We start from the raw sequence: 22,003 nt of genomic DNA, 5'->3' as shown, positions 1-22,003 counted from the left end.
CTCTTCATTGTTACTAGTTCTCTATGGAGAAAGAGAGGTAGTTCTCCACATTCAACTTGTAAAGATGACTTTGGTGATGATCTAAAGGCTCCTGAGCATATTCTAAGTCATAGGTTGTGAACTGGGTCTAATGTTTTCAGCGTTACATCTGATGCTGAGACATATATTTCGCTTTCATAATTAATGATAGACAGCACTGTTGCTTTATACAGTACAGTAAGAGAATGTCTATCGGCTCCCCAAGTAGTGTTCGATAGTATTTTAATCAGATTTAATGCTCTTGTACATTTTGATTTCATGTATGTTATGTGGGCTTTCCAGTTCAAGTGAGTATCAAACACTAATCCTAAAAATTTTCCTGTTAGGCCAATTGGTATACTATGGTTTCTGATTTTTAAATCTATTTCTTCACCTTTTTTCCACTTTCTATTTCTATAAAACATGATTACTTGAGTTTTATTTACGGAAAATTTAAAGCCTACAGATGAAGCCCATTCATCTATTTTTATTATGCTCTTATTAATGATTCGTTCTGCAAGTTTTATTCGAGATGCTGAATAATATATGGCAAAATCATCCATACACAGGTTACTTTTACTTCCAATAGGTATATTATTACTGATATGATTTATTCCTCAAGTAAACAGTGTGCCATTAAGGATGCTTCTTTGTGGAACACCATTTTCAAGTGGAAATGTACTTGACAATATATCATTAATTCTCACTTTAAAAGCGCAATCTGTCAAAAAGTTTTGGATAACCCTGTGTAAATGTCCACGGATGCTGTTTTTATAGTTTTTATTATAGCATACCTCCATGTAGTATCGTATGCCTTCTCAATGTCAAAAATGACAGCTATAGTAATTTTTTTTTTATTCAAATCCTGTACGCATATGGTCTTCTAAGTTAGAGAGAGAATCTAATGTAGATCTCTTACAATGTGACCCTAACTAAGTGGGAGTCAGAATTTTATTTTCTCGAATGTGCCATGTTAGTAGAGCACTTACCATTTTCTCTAGCAATTTGCATAAGCAACTTCTTAATGAAACTGGTCTGTAATTATTTACATTACTGGGATCTTTTCCATGTTTGGGGACAGGAACTATTATAGCTTGATGCCATTCATCAGGAAATAAATTTCGAAGCCATAAATGATTATAAAACTGTAATAAGTATGACTCTGCCAAAAGTGCTATGTGGCAGATCATCTCAAAACATAATACTGTCACCTCCAGGGGCAGATTTATTGCTATTCAAGAGAGCAAATTCGAACTCTTCCATATCAAATTTTCTATTATAATATACATCTTCTATTGTTTCAAAATTTATTGTTATTAATTATATGTTATATTTCTTTGTGCGGAAGTGTTCATCTAAATTTTTATCACTGCTTAAATTTCCCAAGTTTTCTCCAATTACATCACATATTTCTTTTGGATAAAGTATTATTTTTCCATCTTTTAATATGGCATGCCTAAGTGGTTTACCATGGGTACCATTTATTTTCCTGAATTTTTTCCATATTTTTTGTATCGAAGTATTATTAGAGAGATCTGATACATATTTCTGCTGCGAAATGATTCTTCCTTGAATTACTTCTTTTTTAAATTTTGCAGATATTTTGTTATATAGAGGTTCTAATGTATCAATTTCTAATAAATAACTAAATTTCCTTCTAACAATGGTAATGTTTTATTTTGCTGAATTTTTTATTTAAATTATCTAGTCGCCTCTTACCAAGTGTTTTATATTTATTAATTCTGTTAGCTTATCAGACCACCATGGAACTTTGTGTTTAGTTGGATACTTTGATTTTGTTATTGCCTTATCAGTAGCATTTTTAGTGACCTCAACAAGAAATTTATTAGTTTCATTGTGGTCTTTTAAATATTCAAATGTTGGGATATTCCTAGAGTGCATTTCATATCACTCCCCATCTGCTTTATAAATGTTATAGTTAGGGACATGTTTTGCAGGATCATTTTGCAATAAGGAAACTAATATTAGGAAAGGATTACTGGTGTACAAGTCATCAACTGTATTCCAATCTGATCTGTCCACTATACTTGAGGCACAAAGAGATAATTGTACAGAGGAAAATGTTCCATGTGTTTTTTAATAATTTGTGCTGATTTCGTCATTTATACAGCACATGCCATTTGAAACCATGAATTCTTCTACTTTACTTCCTGCTCTATTTGAGTCTGTACAACTATATAGTAGTTCCACATTGGGTTGTGAGCACTAAAATCACCTACTATTAAAGTAGGTTCTTTGGCACTGTTAAGTAAATATTTAAGTTTATCAGTGTCGTAATTATTATTAGATTGGTTGTATAAGTTATAAATTACATAATTATTGTTTTTTATTCGGATTTTAATACCTGACATTTGCAAGTCAGTAATGATCACAGGTACTTTGTCATAAAATACTTATGTATATATATGGTTGTACCTAAATTTCTTTCTTCCTCTCTAGATGTGAATGCTAAGGTGTATTTACCTATTGTTGACACAGTTCTGTTGACATGCTGTAAATATAATATCATTGGTTCATATTCTTTTAGTAACCACTGTACTTCTCCTAGGTGCATTTACGTTCCATCGTATAATATAGCTGTTGAAAATATTTTGTTATAGCGTTCGAGTTTTGCTTTCTTTTTTTGTTTTAACAACTTGGATTTTTTCTAATAATTTACTCACAACGTTTGTTTTTCTTTATAAAATATGGAGCACTCAATGCATATGCATCCTTTTTCATGGGTGCTTTTTTCTATATTTCATAAAATTTCTTATAATGATTGTTAAACTGTCTTTTGTTATATTTTTATTATCGCAAAATTCAACGAAACAATCATTACATCCACGTGTTATCGTGCACATTTCTTGTTTCATTTGTTCTTGTTGTACCAATTATTGGTGATGAAGTAATCTCTTCTCCCTTGACATAATCATTCTTATCTATAGTATGGTTCTCTTCCACTTCTTCAGTGTTTTGGATTTTTGCATCCATAACTTTTACTAATATTTTAGGAGATAAAGGTATACAGTACTCTTAGCTTGTTTTTCTTTGCGTTCTTTCTTTATATCCTTTGTCTTTGGTTTAACTGATGTTTCTCTAATAATAATTGTTTTTTCCGTTTTGGGTGGTGTTCTCTCCAAAGGTCTCTTTTTATCTTTAATTTCTGGTACGTCACAACTTTCCTCTTCTACAGTACTTCTGTGGTAGTATCGTCTTGTGCATTAATATTCCAAATGAATTTGATAAAATGTTATCCATATCATTTGTACCTGTTTCTTGATTCTTTACTAAATATATTTTTGTTTTTTCTGTAAAGCATTAATTTCTTGTATTTTGCTGCATTTTGTTACTTTTATCTGTAAGTGTTTTTGTTACATTATTTGTTCTTGTTATCAAAGAGTATGTGAGTTTCTTAGCAGGATCTTGAATTCCTCACACATTCATTTCTAATTTAGCCACTTTTATAGACATCCCTGTTCTTTCTTGTAGCATTTTCCATTCCGTATTGTATATGTAATACAAGCATTCTTTGGATCTTGCATGATGATCCTGCTCACAGTTTACACACTTATGTTCACTGCACTTCCATTGTGTGGTATGTTCAGCAGATCCACAATAAGCGCATACCAGTTCATTTCTACAATTTTTCTGTGAGCCCATACTTACTGCAATTTTGACACTGTAGTGGCTTTAGGACACACGGTCTTAACCCTCTGTTTTGGCCTAAAATTTTTACTTTTTGAGGTAGATCTTCACCCTCATATTTTATTTTTGCTATTTTTAAATTTATTACTTTTTTCACGTGGTACAACACATACCCCACGGTCCTGGACCTTGGGGTATCTCTTTTTGAGAGAGTCTAAAGGAATTTTCTTTTCGATTGGTTCGTTGTGATTTTCAGGAGGTACAATGATACCTGAATGCTGTTCACAGTATCATATTTTTCCACCTTTATGTTGATGTTATCTATATTTTTCAAAGACAAATAGTATTTGGACTGACTTTTTGTTGTTGCTTCTACTGTATAAGCCAAGTCTTCTCCTTTATTTGTCTGAGCGACATTTCTGCCGTTGGATGCCTACTTAATAAATAATTTTCTAATTTTAATGATGAAATATTTTGGTCAGCTTCCATGGTTAGAAACCTTGACCAACTTCCACTCCCAAAGAGGGAGTCGAAGTGAGTCAAGATTGGGTCAAGACAATATTTACTTATTTCGGGTTTTGTTCTGTACTGGAGTATAGGGTTCCAGTGTAATTACACTAGGATGTTTCTTGGATTTCTCCAAACAAAGGCTGTCAGAGGAGGTTCCAGAGGTCGTCAACTGTGCCGAGACAGTACCATCAAAGGGCCCAGGGGTACTCGAATCTTTATAGCTACTACTCATAAAGGTTAAAGCATAAAGACAGCAAAATTAAAACTGAAAACCTTAAAAACACATCGTCGGCCTTTCATGGAGTTTATTCTTCCGCCAATGGCACCAGTGAGAGCCAACTCCCATATGTCCACCCCATACCCTACCCCACAGGGGATGGCACAACGTGATTAGAGTGGCCCAAGTGTAAGCCAAAGCCCCTTGCTAGGACTGAGGGTATTACAAAGAATACAATCATCCCCACCCTAATTATATTATAGCAAACCAGATAGAATGCCGAGAGTCCTATCCCCAGAACCAGAACCCCCACCTAGAATCTGTAGCCCAGCCCTAAAGAACAGTTCATCATAAACCCAGTCCAAGCTATGATATATTTTCCTATTTATCAGGTCCATTAAATTTAACAAATGTGGAAAACTCCACAAAAATTAATCCAAATAAATATATAATGATATATGCGACTCTTGAACTCAAACCAGGGAACAAATTCCTGGGGTTCTTGAAGCCCTCACCATGTCAAGGTGGTCCCAAGTCGAAGGGACATTTCCTACAAAAGGACACCTTTTTTTCAAGGTGCGACGACATCCTTCCCGGACATAAATAAACGGCCACAAATAAGTCAACATTTATTTTTTTTTTTTATTAGATTATAAGTCCCCAAATGTTTAACTGGCCCTAATTTTCTTTACACTCCAGGAACAAGAGCACGTGAAGTGTTTCTTGACTTTAAAAGTGAAAACAATAGAATCATAGGTCTTGACTTTAGTCTAGAAAAAACTTATGAGAAATGCCATTTCTGAGTTCCATGCCAACACAAGGCTGGCTGATCTCAATCCAAATCAAAGCATAAACTGCAGAAAGTGGTCCAATTTGTCTGGCTTCGACTTATCTTGTTTTGTTTTGTTTACAAGGAAATACAGAAATTTACCAAGACGTACATGAGTATTAGAAAACTATTTACATATACGTAAATGAACATATACATTGTTTATATATATATATATATATATATATATATATATATATATATATATATATATATATATTATATATTGTTTACCAAGTGAGAATTAATGAGTTTACATTTAAAAAATTTTTTGGTGGTCAGCCACCTTCCTTGTATAATCTTTTAGTCGTCCTGTCCCTGCTTCTGAGCTGTTGGGCCTAATCCTTTGTAAAACCTCTTAAATATTTAACCCTGTTTTGGTAAGTCTACTAATTCTTCAATTGTGTTGGATTCCAGGTGCATATTTTTTCCTTTGTAATAATCATCTGTCATTTACATGAGTTTTCTTTGTAAACTTATTTTTATACTTCTTCAGTCTGCTAGGTAAAGGACAAGAAGTCGAAAGGTCTTGCAGTACTCCAATGTTTCTCTTTCCTTGGTGGATTTTATCTTTACTTATATATATATATATATATATATATATATATATATATATATATATATATATATATATATATATATATATATATATATATATATATATATATATATATATATATATATATAAATATATAAATGAACTCTTGTATTACATTTCTTGTACTGTTACTGTACAGTCAAAATTCACTGTTGTTATTATTATTCCTAATAAATGTTATGCACCATACTTTTAACAAGTTCATTTCTTACTTTTTCGAAAAATCAAAGCAATACATTTGTTAGACTGAATAACAAACAACCACATGAAAAGCTCTTTCTCTTTATATTGGTATGAATGGCTCAAGAGCTTAATCAATTAAACCTGCACCGATGTTTTAAAGGTCTTTATAAGTTTATTTTATGAATTTGAAGAATTGTTTGTTTATTTTTTGGATATTCTGTCATATTTTCAATGCCAATGTGATTAGAAATGCAATTAAAACATTATTATCATCATTATTATTATTACCTAGGTAAATCAATCTCAGGTAAATTCAACACAAACACTACTATCTTTATCATAATTATTATTAGGCCAAGCTACAACCTGGGTAGAAAGGCAGAACGCCACAATTACTATTAGGCCAAGCTACAACCTGGGTAGAAAGGCAGAACGCCACAATTACTATTAGGCCAAGCTACAACCTGGGTAGAAAGGCAGAACGCCACAATTACTGGGTTAGAATGCCACAATTATTATTAGCTACAACCTGGGTAGAAAGGCAGAACGCCACAATTATTATTAGGCCAAGCTACAACCTGGGTAGAAAGGCAGAACGCCACAATTATTATTAGGCCAAGCTACAACCTGGGTAGAAAGGCAGAATGCCACAATTATTATTAGGCCAAGCTACAACCTGGGTAGAAAGGCAGAACGCCAATTATTATTATTAGCCAAGCTACAACCTGGGTAGAAAGGAATGCCACAGAACGCCTGGGTACAAAGGCAGAACGCCATTATTAGGCCAAGCTACAACCTGGGTAGAAAGGCAGAACGCCACAATTATTATTAGGCCAAGCTACAACCTGGGTAGAAAGGCAGAACGCCACAATTATTATTAGGCCAAGCTACAACCTGGGTAGAAAGGCAGAACGCCACAATTATTATTAGGCCAAGCTACAACCTGGGTAGAAAGGCAGAACGCCACAATTATTATTAGGCCAAGCTACAACCTGGGTAGAAAGGCAGAACGCCACAATTATTATTAGGCCAAGCCAACCTGCAGAACGCCACAACCTGGAAGCTAGAAGAAAGGCAGAATGCCACAATTATTATTAGGCCAAGCTACAACCTGGGTAGAAAGGCAGAACAATTATTATTAGGCCAAGCTACAACCTTATTAGGCAACCTGCACAATTACCAAGCTACAACCTGGATAGAAAGGCAGAACGCCACAATTACTATTATTAGGCCAAGCTACAACCTGGGTAGAAAGGCAGAATGCCACAACGCCTACAACCTGGGTAGAAAGGCAGAACGCCACAATTATTATTAGCCAAGCTACAACCTGGGTAGAAAGGCAGAACGCCAATTATTATTAGGCCAAGCTACAACCTGGGTAGAAAGGCAGAACGCCACAATTAAAGGCCAAGCTAAACCTGCAGAACACAATTATTATTAGGCCAAGCTACAACCTGGGTAGAAAGGCAGAACAATTATTATTAGCCACAAACCTGGGTAGAATTATTAGGCCAAGCTACAACCTGGGTAGAAAGGCAGAACCACAATTATTATTAGCACAAACCTGGGTAGAAAGGCAGAACGCCACAATTATTATTAGCCAAGCTACAACCTGGGTAGAAAGGCAGAACGCCACAATTATTATTAGGCCAAGCTACAACCTGGGAAGAAAGGCAGAACGCCTGGGTAGAAAGGCAATTATTATTAGGCCAAGCTACAACCTGGGTAGAAAGGCAGAACGCCACAAATTATTATTAGGCCAAGCTACAACCTGGGTAGAAAGGCAGAACGCCACAATTATTATTAGGCTACAACCTGGGTAAAGGCAGAACATTCACAATTACTATTAGGCCAAGCTACAACCTGGGTAGAAGGCAGAACGCCACAATTATTATTAGGCCAAGCTACAACCTGGGTAGAAAGGCAGAACGCCACAATTATTATTGGGTATTAGGCCATGCTGCAACCTGGGTAGAAAGGCAGAATGCCACAATTATTATTAGCCATGCTACAACCTGGGTAGAAAGGCAGAATGCCACAATTATTATTAGGCCAACCTACAACCTGGGTAGAAAGGCAGAATGCCACAATTATTATTAGGCTACAACCTGGGTAGAAAGGCAGAATGCCACAATTATTATTAGGCAACCAACCTGGGTAGAAAGGCAGAACGCCACAATTATTATTAGGCCAAGCTACAACCTGGGTAGAAAGGCAGAACGCAGATTACAAGCTACAACCTGGGTAGAAAGGCAGAATATTATTATAGGCCCAAGCTACAACCTGGGTAGAAAGGCAGAACGCCACAATTATTATTAGGCCAAGCTACAACCTGGGTAGAAATGCAGAATGCCACACGATATTAGGCCAAGCTACAACCTGGGTAGAAAGGCAGAATGCCACAATTATTATTAGGCCAAGCTACAACCTGGGTAGAAAGGCAGAACGCCACAATTATTATTAGGCCAAGCTACAACCTGGGTAGAAAGGCAGAACGCCTGGGTACAGAACGCCACAATTATTATTAGGCCAAGCTACAACCTGGGTAGAAAGGCAGAACGCCACAATTATTATTAGGCCAAGCTACAACCTGGGTAGAAAGGCAGAACGCCACAATTATTATTAGGCCAAGCTACAACCTGCAGAACGCCACAATACAAGCCAACCTGGGTAGAAAGGCAGAACGCCACAATTATTATTAGGCAATTAAAGGCAGAATGCCACAATTATTAGGCCAAGCTACAACCTGGGTAGAAAGGCAGAACGCCACAATTAAAGGCAGAATGCCACACTTATTAGGCCAAGCTACAACCTGGGTAGAAAGGCAGAATGCCTATTATTAGCCAAGCTACAACCTGGGTAGAAAGGCAGAATGCCACAATTATTATTAGGCCAAGCTACAACCTGGGTAGAAAGGCAGAATGCCACAATTATTATTAGGCCAAGCTACAACCTGGGTAGAAAGGCAGAATGCCACAATTATTATTAGGCCAAGCTACAACCTGGGTAGAAAGGCAGAACGCCACAACAAACCTTATTATTATTAGGCCAAGCTACAACCTGGGTAGAAAGGCAGAACGCCACAATACCAACTACAACCTGGGTAGAAAGGCAGAACGCCACAATTATTATTAGGCCAAGCTACAACCTGGGTAGAAAGGCAGAACGCCACAATTATTATTAGGCCAAGCTACAACCTGGGTAGAAAGGCAGAACGCCACAAGCCCCATGGCTGCAGGAGGGAAAGCAATCCAGTATGAAAACGAAACGCAAACTGTACAAAATAATCTATATACAAGACATAAAGAAAAGCAATTGAGATTAAACTGTGAAATCAGATTAAACAATGAAATGCATGCCTATCCATTCCATGGTTTGGTAACAGCTGGGAGAGAACTATTGAACCTAACAAAAGAAATGGTAGACTCTTAGAATGAATTATAGGTGGTGTATTCTAGGACGGACTAAAGCGAACAATGATCAAAATGACGAGAACCGTACAAAAGCAAGCACAAGCACAGTGAAAGAATCAAACGACTGCGTCAGACATTAATATTTATATCCTTGGACAGGTCATTAATTGCCCTTTCCATAATGGCATGTATGGATTAAGAAAACAGACTGAATGGTTGATGTTTGCAGTTGAAACGGTACTGATTGGAGGTAATGGAGGGACTAAAATAAAGGCCCAAGAATTAACAGAAAACGGGAAAGGGCTTAGTGTCATCACCCAATTCCTTTCCACCCAAACTTATATTCTCAGTATCACTGCCAATGAATTTGTTCCATATCTTTTACATCTTAACTCTGGAGCTAAAGCATCATAAAAAATGTACATGGGAATGAACTGCACAAGATATATTTTTGAACTGAAAAAAATGGAAAAAAATTAACACACTTTTGAAGTTTCATATGACTAGTAAGTTGACCAGATACCAGTAACCTGTTGAGAGGTAGATGTAGGACCCCTTACCCTAAGTACTATGGAACTTCCCTTTGTCTACACATACTACACCATATAGTCTGGCATATTCCTGACATATACACTGTCTCATTCTCTGCACATTATGCAACACTTAATATACAGTACTACTCTTTTCTTTTTCCAAGCTCATCAGCAGTTCGAGCCTGTGAGTTATGAAACTTGAAACAAGTTAATGACCAGGCAGCAGCTGCTGGTTTCAAGACTGGAGAAAATTGGGTGTGTTGAGTTTATGATTAAGGCTGTATGGACCTTGTAAACACAAGAGAACTCCAAAAATAAACGGATTCTCAGGACATAATGGCCTCCATTACATGGCAACCTTTAAATAGGTGCGAATACTCTCTGGAAAGTTAAAAATCTTTGCAACACTAGAAGAGCGTGTCAAGAAAGCAGTTAATCATTTTTACATCTGGGGCCATGCGCACACACACGTCCACTGGAAATGTGTAGTCCAACTGAATGGGACGGGAGAGACTATTGCTGGTGTTAATGTATGAAGTGAAGTAAATGGAAAGCTCTGTCTAGACTAAACGGCACTGCCTAATGCATGTATGAAGGTATGGCCGCCCTGCTAAAAGTTTGGGAGGCAGTCCTTACCATGGAACTGTAGTCACACGACATTTGACATGTTTTACTTAGCTGATCTTTTTTTTATTTATAAAAATATAAACATCTTAGAAAATCGTCCGGTTTTTTTAATTCAAGGCAAAGCAGTGGATGCTTCTGTCATAACTTTTTTCATTATTCAATGTGTATATACAGTATGTTTAGTGTGCATACACTTTTGAATGGTAATAAACACCGCCCTTCTATATACCTTGGTGAAAGTGTTCTTATTGCGTAGGGAAGACTTCTCAACATACAACCAGACAAGATTAAAATGCAAGGTCGATAGATGAATTGTAAATATATTTGATCATCCATTTTGGAAAAATGGCTGCTATCATATACACTATAGATATATACTATATATATATATATATATATATATATATATATATATATATATATATATGAATGAGTTTGTGTAAATAGCAATAGAAGTGCTGAGCTTATCTAGGGAAATGAGGCACCCAGCTTCTTGTTAATTTGAGCCAATCGCTAAACTTAGGAACACTGGCCTCATTAAGACCTCCGAGATGACCGTTCCAGTCTGACCACAAAAGAGAAAGAAAAAGCTCTGGTATTGGGCACTACTGTCATATGGTGTGTGACATCCACAAAATGTGGATGCCAGATGTACCCACTACCTGTTGTGGTGCAAGTGCAAGAGGTGCTACTGGAAATTCCCCGCAGAAGAGCTTGAAGAGGATGGGCACAAAGAACATCTACTGGCAATGGTGCATATTTTGATTAGAATAACTTTGGGAAAAAGAAGCTCCATTCTGAGCAACCGAGAGGTTGCTGACATTCCGGCAGAACGATATTTCAATAATGATAAAACAAGAGATATTAAGCACATTAACACCTCGATCTCTATGCAAACACGAAGCCTTACCAAGTTTTCCGGCATCAAACGTGACATACTTTCGCGTGTTAACAGTATCATTATTAACTATGCAAAGAAAATAATGGAAAGGAAGCACGTGCAAACGTCTCATTAATAGTTTGAGTTGTGCTGTAGTTCAGTATTACATCTTAGCGGTTATTGTAGGCTACATGTTAATCAAAGTGGCAACGATACCTCCTCAATAAAAAAAAAACTCCACAAGGGCAACGAGATCATACCATGAAGCACCTGTGTATCACGAGCTATAAACAATCATTCACTTGAGTAGTCGAAGGTCGCTGCAAACTCTCACTCAGTAAACCTTCTTCCACTCTGGTGACTTGGATTGCTACAAAAAATTATTATAGCACAACTACCATACAAATAGCTACTGTACTGTCTTTCTGGGGTTTGTGGAAAAACGTCAATTACATGAAACACAACGCTCATACATCAATCTAATCTGCTCCGTCCTGCACCTGTCACTTTGGTGCCGACGCATATCCTGTCCTACTTCTTAGACATCCCGTCTCCAGCCACTCTCGGAGCAGATTCGGCAATCTACGGAATCCTCTTAAGTATATACTAGTCATCGTATGAATAAAGCTGCTGAGTCAGTCTTCGATTACATTAAAATAATAATAATGACATTTCACTTTCTATACCATAATTATTATTTAGCAGTACAGTAGTAGTAACACTACAGTTACATTTATGCTAAAGCCATTGCGATACGTTACTTGTCTCAGACTATAATTCAAAACAATACCAGGCCTATTAACAAACTTTACTATCTGTGCGTTTTACTAAATACATTACTAAGTCCAAATGGATTCTTAAGCTTTCAAAAATGAGAAACAAAAGTAAACAACTCCACATTTTCAAGAGAAAAAAACAAATATAAACAACTCCACCTTTTCAATAGAAAAAATCGAATACAAACAACACCACCTTTTCAAGAGAAAAAACGAGTATAAAAAACACCTTTTCCAGAGAAAAACGAATCTAAACAACTCCACCTTTACAAGAGAAAAATTGGAATATAAACATCTCTATCTTTTCAAGAGAAAAAAAAAACGAATATAAACAACTCCACCTTTTCAAGAGAAAAAACGAATATAAAAAACCCACCCTTTCAAGGGAAAAAACGGAATAAAAACAACTCCACCTTTTCAAGAGTAAAAAACAGAATACAAACAACTCTACCTTTTCAAGAGAAAAAAACAGAATACAAACTCTACCTTTTAAAGAGAAAAAACGGAATATAAACAACTCCACCTTTTCAAGAGATAAAAATGAATATAAACAACTACACCTTTTCAAGAGAAAAAAACGGAATATAAACAACTCTACCTTTTCAAGAGAAAAAAAAAGAATATAAACAACTCTACCTTTTCAGGAAAAAAAACTAATATAAAAAAAACACTTTTTCAAGAGAAAAACGAAAAAATGGAAAAAATAAAAAAACAACTCCACCTTTTCATGAGAAAAAAAAAAACAGAATACAAACAACTCTACCTTTAAAAAATATATATATAAACAACTCCACCTTTTCAAGAGATAAAAATAAATATAAACAACTACACATTTTCAAGAGAAAAAAATGGAATATATACAACTCCACCTTTTCAAGAGAAAATGATGGAAAATAAACAACTCTACCTTTTCAAGAGAAAAAGACAGAATATAAACAACTCTACCTTTTCAAAAGAAAAAACAAATCTAAACAACTCCACCTATTCAAGAGAAAAAGGTGAAATATAAACAACTCTGCCTTTTCAAGACAATAAAAGGATATAAACAACTCCACCTTTTCAAGAGAAAAAAACAGAATACAAACATCTCTACCTTTTGAAGAGAAAAAGATGGAGTATAAACAACTTTACCTTTTCAAGAGAAAAAAGCAAATATAAACAACTCCACATTTTCAAGACATAAAATGGAATTTAAACAACTCTAACTTTTTAAGAGAAAAATGGAATATATACAACTTTACCTTTTCAAGAGAAAAACAAAATAAACAACTCTACCTTTTCAAGAGAAAAAATGGCATATAAACAACTCTACTTTTTCAAGTGGAAAAAAAATGGAATATAAACAACTCAACCTTTTCAAAAGAAAAAAAATCGAATATACACCATTTTACCTTTTCAAGAGAAAAAGACGGAATATAAACAACTCTACCTTTTCAAGAGACAAAAAAAAATTAAATATAAACAACTGTAACTTTTTTAGAGAAAAAAGCAGAATACAAAAATATTCTACCTTTTCAAGAGAAAAAAAGGAATATAAAAACTCTACCTTTTCAAGAGAAAAAACAGAATGTAAACAACTCTACCTTTTCAGGAGAAAAAAACGGAATATAAACAACTCTACCTTTTCAGAAAAAATGGAATATAAACAACTCTACCTTATCAAGAGAAAAAAGTTAATATAAACAACTCTACCTTTTCAACAGAAAAAATGGAATACAAACAACTTTAGCTTTTCGAGAAAAAAAATTGAATATAAAAAAATTGAATATAAACACCTTTTCAAGAGAAAATGATGGAATGTAAACAACTCTACCTTTTTAATAGAAAAAACGGAATGTAAACAATTCTACTTTTCAAGAGAAAAAATGGAATATAAACAACTCTACCTTTTCAAAAGAAAAAATGGAATAAAAACAACTCTACCTTTCCTAGAGCAAAAAAAATGGAACTTCAACAACTCTACCTTTTCAAAATAAAAAATGGAATAAAAAACAACTCTGGTTTTTCAATAGAAAAAATGGAATATAAACAACTCTACCCTTTCAAGAGAAAAATATGGAATATAAATTACTCTACCTTTTCAAGAGAAAAAGATGGAATATAAACAACTTTACCTTTTCAAGGGAAAAATATGGAATATAAACAACACTACCTTTTCAAGATAAAAACCTGAATGTAAACAACTCTACCTTTTTAAGAGAAAAAAAATGGAATATAGACAACTCTACCCTTTCAAGTAAAAAAGATGGAATATAAATTACCTTTTCTAGAGAAAAACATTGAATATAAACAATACTTCCTATTCAAGAGAAAAAGATGGAATATAAACAACTCTGCCTATTCAAGGGAAAAAATGGAATATAAACAACACTACCTTCTCAAAAGAAAAAATGGAATATAAACAACTCCACCTTTTCAAGAGAAAAACACACAATTTAAACAACTTTACCTTTTCTAGAGAAAGAATGGAATATAAATTACTCTACATTATCAAGAAAAAAAATGGAATATAAACAACTCTACCTTTTCAAGAAAAAAAAAACAGAATATAAACAACTCTACCTTTTCTAGAGAAAAAAAAGGAATATAAACAACTTTGCCTTTTCAAGAGAAAAAAAAGGAATATAAACAACTCTACCTTTAAAAAAAAAACAATATAAACAACTCTACCTTTTCAAGTGAAAAAAATGGAATATAAACAACTCTACCTTTTCAAGAGAAAAAATGGAATATAAACAACTCTACCTTTTCAAGAGAAAAAATGGAATATAAACAACTCTACCTTTTCAAGAGAAAAAAATGGAAAGTAAACAACTCTACCTTCTCAAGAGAAAAAAGTGGAATATAAACAACTCTACCTTTTCAAGAGAAAAAAAAAACTGAATATAAACAACTCTACCTTTTCAAGTGAAAAAATGGAATATAAACAACTCTACCTTTCCAAGAGAAAAAATGGAATATAAACAACTGTACCTTTTCAAAAGAAAAAATGGATTATAAACAACTCTACCTTTTTAAGAGAAAAAATGAAAATAAACAACTCTACCTTTTCAAGAGAAAAAAAAAGGAATATAAACAACTCTACCTTTTCAAGCGAAAAAAATGGAATATAAACAACTTTGCCTTTTCAAGAGAAAAAAAAAGGAATATAAACAACTCTACCTTTTAAAGAGAAAAAAAAACAATATAAACAACTCTACCTTTTCAAGTGAAAAAAATGGAATATAAACAACTCTACCTTTTCAAGAGAAAAAATGGAAAGTAAGCAACTCTACCTTTTCAAGAGAAAAAAAATGGGATATAAATAACTCTACCTTTTCAAGAGAAAAAAATGGAAAGTAAGCAACTCTACCTTTTCAAGAGAAAAAATGGAAAGTAAGCAACTCTACCTTTTCAAGAGAAAAAAAATGGGATATAAATAACTCTACCTTTTCAAGAGAAAAAATGGAAAGTAAGCAACTCTACCTTTTCAAGAGAAAAAAAAATGGGATATAAATAACTCTACCTTTTCAAGAGAAAAAACTGAATATAAACAACTCTCCCTCTTTTAAGAGAAAAAAATGGAATATAAACAACTCTACCTTTTCAAGATAAAAAAATAGAATATAAACAACTGTACCTTTTCAAGAGAAAAAAACAGAGTATAAACAACTCTACCTTTTCAAGAGAAAAAAAACTGAATATAAACAACTCTACCTTTTCAAGAGAAAAAAACTGAATATAAACAACCCTACCTTTTCAAATGAAAAACCTGAATTTAAACAACTGCCCCTTTTCGAGAGAAAAAACTGAATATAAACAACTCTACCTTTTCAAGAGAAAAAAACAACTCTACTTTCAAGAGAAAAAGACTGAATATAAACAACCCTACCTTTTCAAATGAAAAAACCCTGAATATAAACAACTCTACCTTTTCAAGAGAAAAGCCTGGATAACGAAGTGAGAAGAAAAACGGGTCGATGGGAATGGAGACGACAGATCCGCGGACCCAGTCAGTCAGTCAGTGCCAGGGAACGTGTTGCTCAACGTCATTTTCCCGTTATGTGCCAAGTGCCTCGGGTTGATTTCTAAAATTCGCGATGATTCCCCAAGTATGGTATCTCACAGGAGATTCACACTTCATTATGGATTATTTGCAGTTTCTAAAAATATTTATCTATAGAAAGGAAACTGATCGTAATTCTAGCAACTGTCGAAGTCATGCATATTATTTTGCCTTCTTAAATTTTAAATGAATCCACACATAATCTTCGGCCTTCGTCATTTCTAAAAACGAAAACTACAAGTGACGCAAACTTTCTCTGCGACATCTGGGATGGCAGGATGTCAGACTATCAATGGCGTCGCCTTTTCCTCTCTCTCGGCTCCTATAAACAAAAGCCAGTGATACATCATAACAGAAAGAACGTTCTCTTTCACTGTCTCGTAGGCCACTGTATTATACAGTGTTGTTTTTGGCGTCCTGTGTCAATATCTGAAAGTACCATCGCAGAAAAGTCGACTTCCAATGAACTCATCTTCACAACCAGCACAATTGCTGTTCAGTGGAGCATCATTTCTAACACGACAAAAAAGATACTGATGAAACCAAGCCAGGTTGCCAGTTTCTGCCGTGGAAGCTTTTACTTGGGGAAAGTTGAACTGACACACCTGACCTTGAGCTGTGAGGAATAATGAAAGACACTGAAAAGTTCGGAAAAGGAAAAGGCTCTCAAAAATAAACTCGTGAAGTATAATATTGTATTTCAAAGGTTAAGCAGAAAATGGACCTCAAAATGTGGGGGATTTTTCTCATTGCTTTCTTTATTATTGGTACGGAAAGTCAGGTGGTTTTCCCTAGTGATGAGTGTGACATTTTCCAGCGAAAGTTTTGCCAATGTTTTTCGACAAACATCACATGTGACTGCGATGGCGAAGTAAGTTATGACTAAATTACACTGCTAACAACGGTATATAAAGCGCTAAGCCTATTAATAATACTTTCCGGTAAATAAATTGCATAAAGCATCTGAATCTGGAAGATAACACTTCTTAAATTTAGCCCTAATAAATGTGTTAATATATCCATGTTATTGTCTGGCACACACAGCACATAAGCACTGATCCACGAGAGAGAAATATCTGTGAGATACTTATTTGTTTATTTATACTAACTTAGGAAACACCAAATGTATGCAGACAAAAGAAGCACACAATGTATTGCTGTCAGCCACTGACCCAGTCTCCCCTCAACATGTAGAGTACTGTATTTATAAAGCATCATAAACGTGTCACACCAACATGTCTAACAACTTCCATGAACTTCCATTAACTATGTAAATATCAAATAAACATTACGGCTATTTTTTTGGTGACTACATTTGCTAGAGGAACCTCCAATAGATCCCATGACCAATCTTCCGGGATCAAGGTTTGAAGTTAATTTTCAGTTTGGAGGAAGGTTTTGTTCACAAATTAAGACGGGGTATACCTCGCAAAAGTGATGGCTAACTTTTTGAGAGGCATAAATCCAAGATGGCCGCCTCCGGTTTATGTCAAGCCTATAAAACTTCATATCTTAGAGAATTTTTCTCTTACAAATGCATTCTTGGTATCTAATCATAGATTTTGAAGCCAAGAATTTCATATTCGATGTTAGAATTAAGTGTTCTCCAACAATTTTTATGTTACAGAAACAGTATAAATATATCAGTCTCAATTTTCAGTTGAGCTCAAGGCTGAATTGATAGTAAAAATCTTACAACTTCTGTAGAAAATACATTTTATTTAAATTATCACATCTATCAGTTCAGCATCATAATTCACATCAAAATCATTATTTTCACAAAAATCTTACAATCAAATCATGTATCATAGTAACTAATATTATCAAGTAAATCAAATTTCATCTCTCAAGGATTCAGTAAAATAAATACTGTATTGGCGAACATTCGTCTGTGAATCGATAGTCCTTGGCCTCAAAGAGATCAAGCTTTTCACTGTCAGCCTCTGCGAGAGATATGACAGATGTCATGGCTTTGTTTTCCATGGCCTCACATCTCAAGACCTGTTTCTTTTTACCTTCTAGTTCAGCAGGTGGATTGCTGAAATTATGTCTACGATTGCGGTGCATGGCTGAGTGGAATTGGTTTTTGTTGCTCTTCACTCGATCACTGCAAAAGTTTTGGAATAGTTTTTTGCCATCTGCATGAGCTGTTTCAAAGTCCTCAATAAGAACCCCAGATTAAAGTGACCTTAAGCTTGGACTGTCTACGTGAAATGGATCACACCCAAACTCAGTCATGCACCTATCAATGTCCTGTACAGGTTGTTCATCTTGTCTGATTCGGATTTTTGTGTTCTCGCTGTGTTGCATCTTTAAGGCAGTACTGTTGGCAATGTCATGCATTGTTGACGGCACACGGTTGGTGGAATTAACATTTCTGGAGCCTGTCAACAATTACTATTCATTCTTCAATATTTTGAGCCATCCAGCTTTCAGTTTTGAGTCTTTATTCATAGTCATCTCAATCCAGAGATCAAGAGGTAAACAAGAATATGGATTTCCTGTAATGGACTGTGCAAATAATTCCTCTCTCATATATGCTACTCTCTCTTCTGGCAGGTTGGTGATTTCTAACCAATATTCTATTATCCATCTTTCATATTTGTCATTGTCATAGATCACCTGCCAACGTAGCATCAAGCCCATTGTTCCCTTGAACTTTTCCTGATTTCTCAATGCCTTTAGACTGATCTTCCAGGCATTTATGAAAGCTTGGGGTGCTTCAACAGCAATGAAGCTCTCGCTTCGGTCTAACAAAGATGATGATGGATCACGTAAGTTGTTCAAGTGTGTCAAATCATCCTGAGACAAGGAGGTCCAAACTTCAATATTGTGTTGAATTGCTCTTCTAATGAGAGCTTCATACGTAAGTCGCAGACATCTAATACTTTGCTTGTAATGCTTGCACTCAGTGCTTGACCAGCAGAATCTTCAGCATTCACTCCTGCAGTAACAAGAACATCTGACAATCCTGAGCCAAGGAACCGCTTGTCGATTGCATGTATAAATGAACAATGGATATGAAATGGGCCCATACACGGTAAGATGACATCAAATCTTTCTGGGCATTCATATTTGACTTCTACGATCAGGCTGGTTACCTACTAACTGTATGAATGGCATGCTCTTCATATTTGCTCCAGCTACCATCCTCCAGCATTACTTCATGCACTATAGCTTTATGAGGAGGGTGAGGAAATGTGAGGAAATGACAAGGCTTGCTCTTGACCACTGCTGGCTGAAGAGATGCTTGAAAGCCAGCAAACGCACCCACTGTTTGTTGTTCCACTTGTAACTGATTCCCATTTTCATCTAGGCTTACTAGACTGTGGATCAACCCTCTTTTTCTCTGGCTTATAGAACTGCAAGAATGGTCTATGCTGGTGTCAGGTCTAATGATTGGAGTACCTCGCTGAAAGGTCTTGTGTTGTTGAAATTTATGTTAATCTTCACACAGAGATTTCATGTCTTGTTGTTTAGGTATTTGAACTACAGGAGACTCATCTGAAGCCACAACTATAATATCCTCTGGTTGAACAAACGCTATATTTGTCGTGTAACATTTAATGAGCTCTAGAGACATTGTAAATTACCAATATTATGCATCATATATAGTTTTCAAATAAGTATTCTATGCATATATCAAATCAATAATTTTTTCCAGTTGAAAAACGTGACTGATATTTTATATGTATTTTTACTCTATAATATAAAAAATGTTGGAGAAACCTAAATTTTATCACCAAATATGAGATCCTTGACCTCAGAAACCTTTAAGTAGATACCAAGAATTCATCTGTAAGTGAAAAATTCCCTAAGATATGTAGTTTTATAGGTTTGGCATAAGATGGAGGCGGCCATCTTGGATTTATGCCTCTAAAACGTTTGCCCACACTTTTTCGAGGTATACCCCGGCTGGAATTGAGCAAAACCTTCCTCTGAAATGAAAGTGAACTTCAAACCTTGATCCCGGAGGGGGGCAAGGGATCTGTTGGAGGGTCCTCCTCTACTAATTGGAGTACTGTACACTTTAAGAGGGACACTTCCACCCCCTATGAACGTCTGCCTTTCCAAATGAGGGCAAAAGCTCTACTACTGAACTCTCAAGCATAGCATTTTCTCTGCACAGCCAAATATGGAAAGAAAGAATGCTGTAACAATACGGAATAAAGGCAGAATATGTCCCGTACACGTGATTTATTTCAATCAAACAAAAATGCGGTTCACAATATCCTGAAAATATCTGGAAAGAAGTACAATGAGGTTTGAAATGTTCATAATAATGTGTTCTTTAAGGCAGTTATACAATTTATCTTACTAAAATCATACGCAAGTATTATATCATAATTTACTGAGTTTACAAGTAATGGGACAATGTTCCTGCATTATAATTTTATTTCAACGTAATGCTTGTATATATCATTGCCAGGCAAAAATATAAACATATGGCACAGCTCAGTTAAAACCACAGAATAATGGGCGACTGCTCATTAAACTGAAAATAAATCTTTGCCAAAATCTCTCATATAAAATCACACTTTTTTTGTAATATGTGGAAAGATTTAAAAGCAATACATGTTTTCTGTTCTTGCTTTGCATAGCCTACTTGAACGTTTCTCAAACATCACAATTACATTCTGTCTACAGATTTCTCTAGATAGGCTACTTTTACATAAAACGCCGTTCATTCAAGACAAAAGATTTAGATTAGAATATTCAGATTAGAATAATTATGCTACTATAACTAGCAATTCGATAACCCTCTAATAATGTCAGAAAACACAAGAAAGATTAAGAATTATTCTTTTAAGCAGCAAATTTCATCAAAGTCCATAGAAATCACACTTTAGACTGGAATCCGCAATACCTCTTAATTACGACTTGAGGATCCACTCACAGCAGTAAAAGCAGCTTACTGGGAGGTTTCCAGTCACGGCTCGTATCACGAGCAATAATTAACCACGATTCCCTTTCCCTTGCAGGCTATGACCCTTGAAGAACCAAAGCGAAACATCAAAGACAAGACCATCGCCATAAGAAACTGCAAAAGTCTTTCCATTCTCCCGGGAAGTCTGAAAAACGCGGGTCCTATTCGAATGATCCTCAGCAACATAAGTCATCTGCATTTAACGTCATCATCCTTCCAGATGGATGCATTTGATCACCCAAGAATTTATCTAAGAATCATCAATACTACGATTGACAAATTACCATCCAATGCATTCACGACAGAAAATAAAACAGTTGGGCCTGAAATTCCTTTGCTAAAGGTTTCCATAGAAAACACAACCATCAACGCTATGCAGTCAAAGACTTTTGGAAATTTCGTCATTGATTCGGTGTCTTTCATCAATTCATCTATATCCAGCATTTTTCGGTTTGCTATCTTGAATGTCGTAAGAAACAAGATCAAAATAATCAATACGAAATTCACAACTGTAGCTAAAAATGCAATAAACCTTCAAGGATCTGCACAAGAACTGCATATAGAAGGAAACATTTTTGGAGGTTAGTTTTTTACCTAAGTATTCTACAATTCGATTCATGCACACTATGTCTATTCAAGCCTTTGAGTCAAGCAGACTGATTCCATTTAAATATGTCACAGACACCTGTTTCTCGCCCACAGCAACTTTCTATGAAAGCTTGCTGTAAACTTACGATCTTTGTTATGATACTCATTCTGGTGTAATTCTAAGGCTAAACATAAATATAGTTTACCATGG

General features: G+C 35.1%; 2 protein-coding genes across 3 annotated transcripts in view; one reads left to right on the top strand and one right to left on the bottom strand.

Annotated features, from left to right (window-relative positions):
- The window catches only part of hiw (highwire), a 1,788,684-nt gene that overhangs the window by 669,021 nt on the left and 1,097,660 nt on the right, over window positions 1-22,003 (bottom strand). Inside the window, 3 exon segments of the mRNA XM_067112237.1 lie at window positions 18,148-18,327; window positions 18,502-18,661; window positions 19,144-19,221. Coding sequence (XP_066968338.1) covers window positions 18,148-18,327; window positions 18,502-18,661; window positions 19,144-19,221 — 418 coding nt within the window.
- The window catches only part of LOC136849209 (uncharacterized), a 53,286-nt gene continuing 47,503 nt past the window's right edge, over window positions 16,221-22,003 (top strand). Inside the window, exons 1-2 of one of the 2 annotated variants that reach the window (XM_067122383.1) lie at window positions 16,221-17,148; window positions 21,260-21,785. In XM_067122383.1, coding sequence (XP_066978484.1) covers window positions 16,996-17,148; window positions 21,260-21,785 — 679 coding nt within the window. In that variant the 5' untranslated portion in view covers window positions 16,221-16,995. The remainder of the gene's footprint in view (window positions 17,149-21,259; window positions 21,786-22,003) is intronic. The other variant, XM_067122372.1, reaches the window with a different exon arrangement.

The sequence above is a fragment of the Macrobrachium rosenbergii genome, chromosome 2, assembly GCF_040412425.1.
Source record: "Macrobrachium rosenbergii isolate ZJJX-2024 chromosome 2, ASM4041242v1, whole genome shotgun sequence".
Lineage (NCBI taxonomy): Eukaryota > Metazoa > Arthropoda > Malacostraca > Decapoda > Palaemonidae > Macrobrachium > Macrobrachium rosenbergii.
Note: the sequence above shows the minus strand (reverse complement) of the source record. Positions and strands in the feature narration are given on the sequence as shown.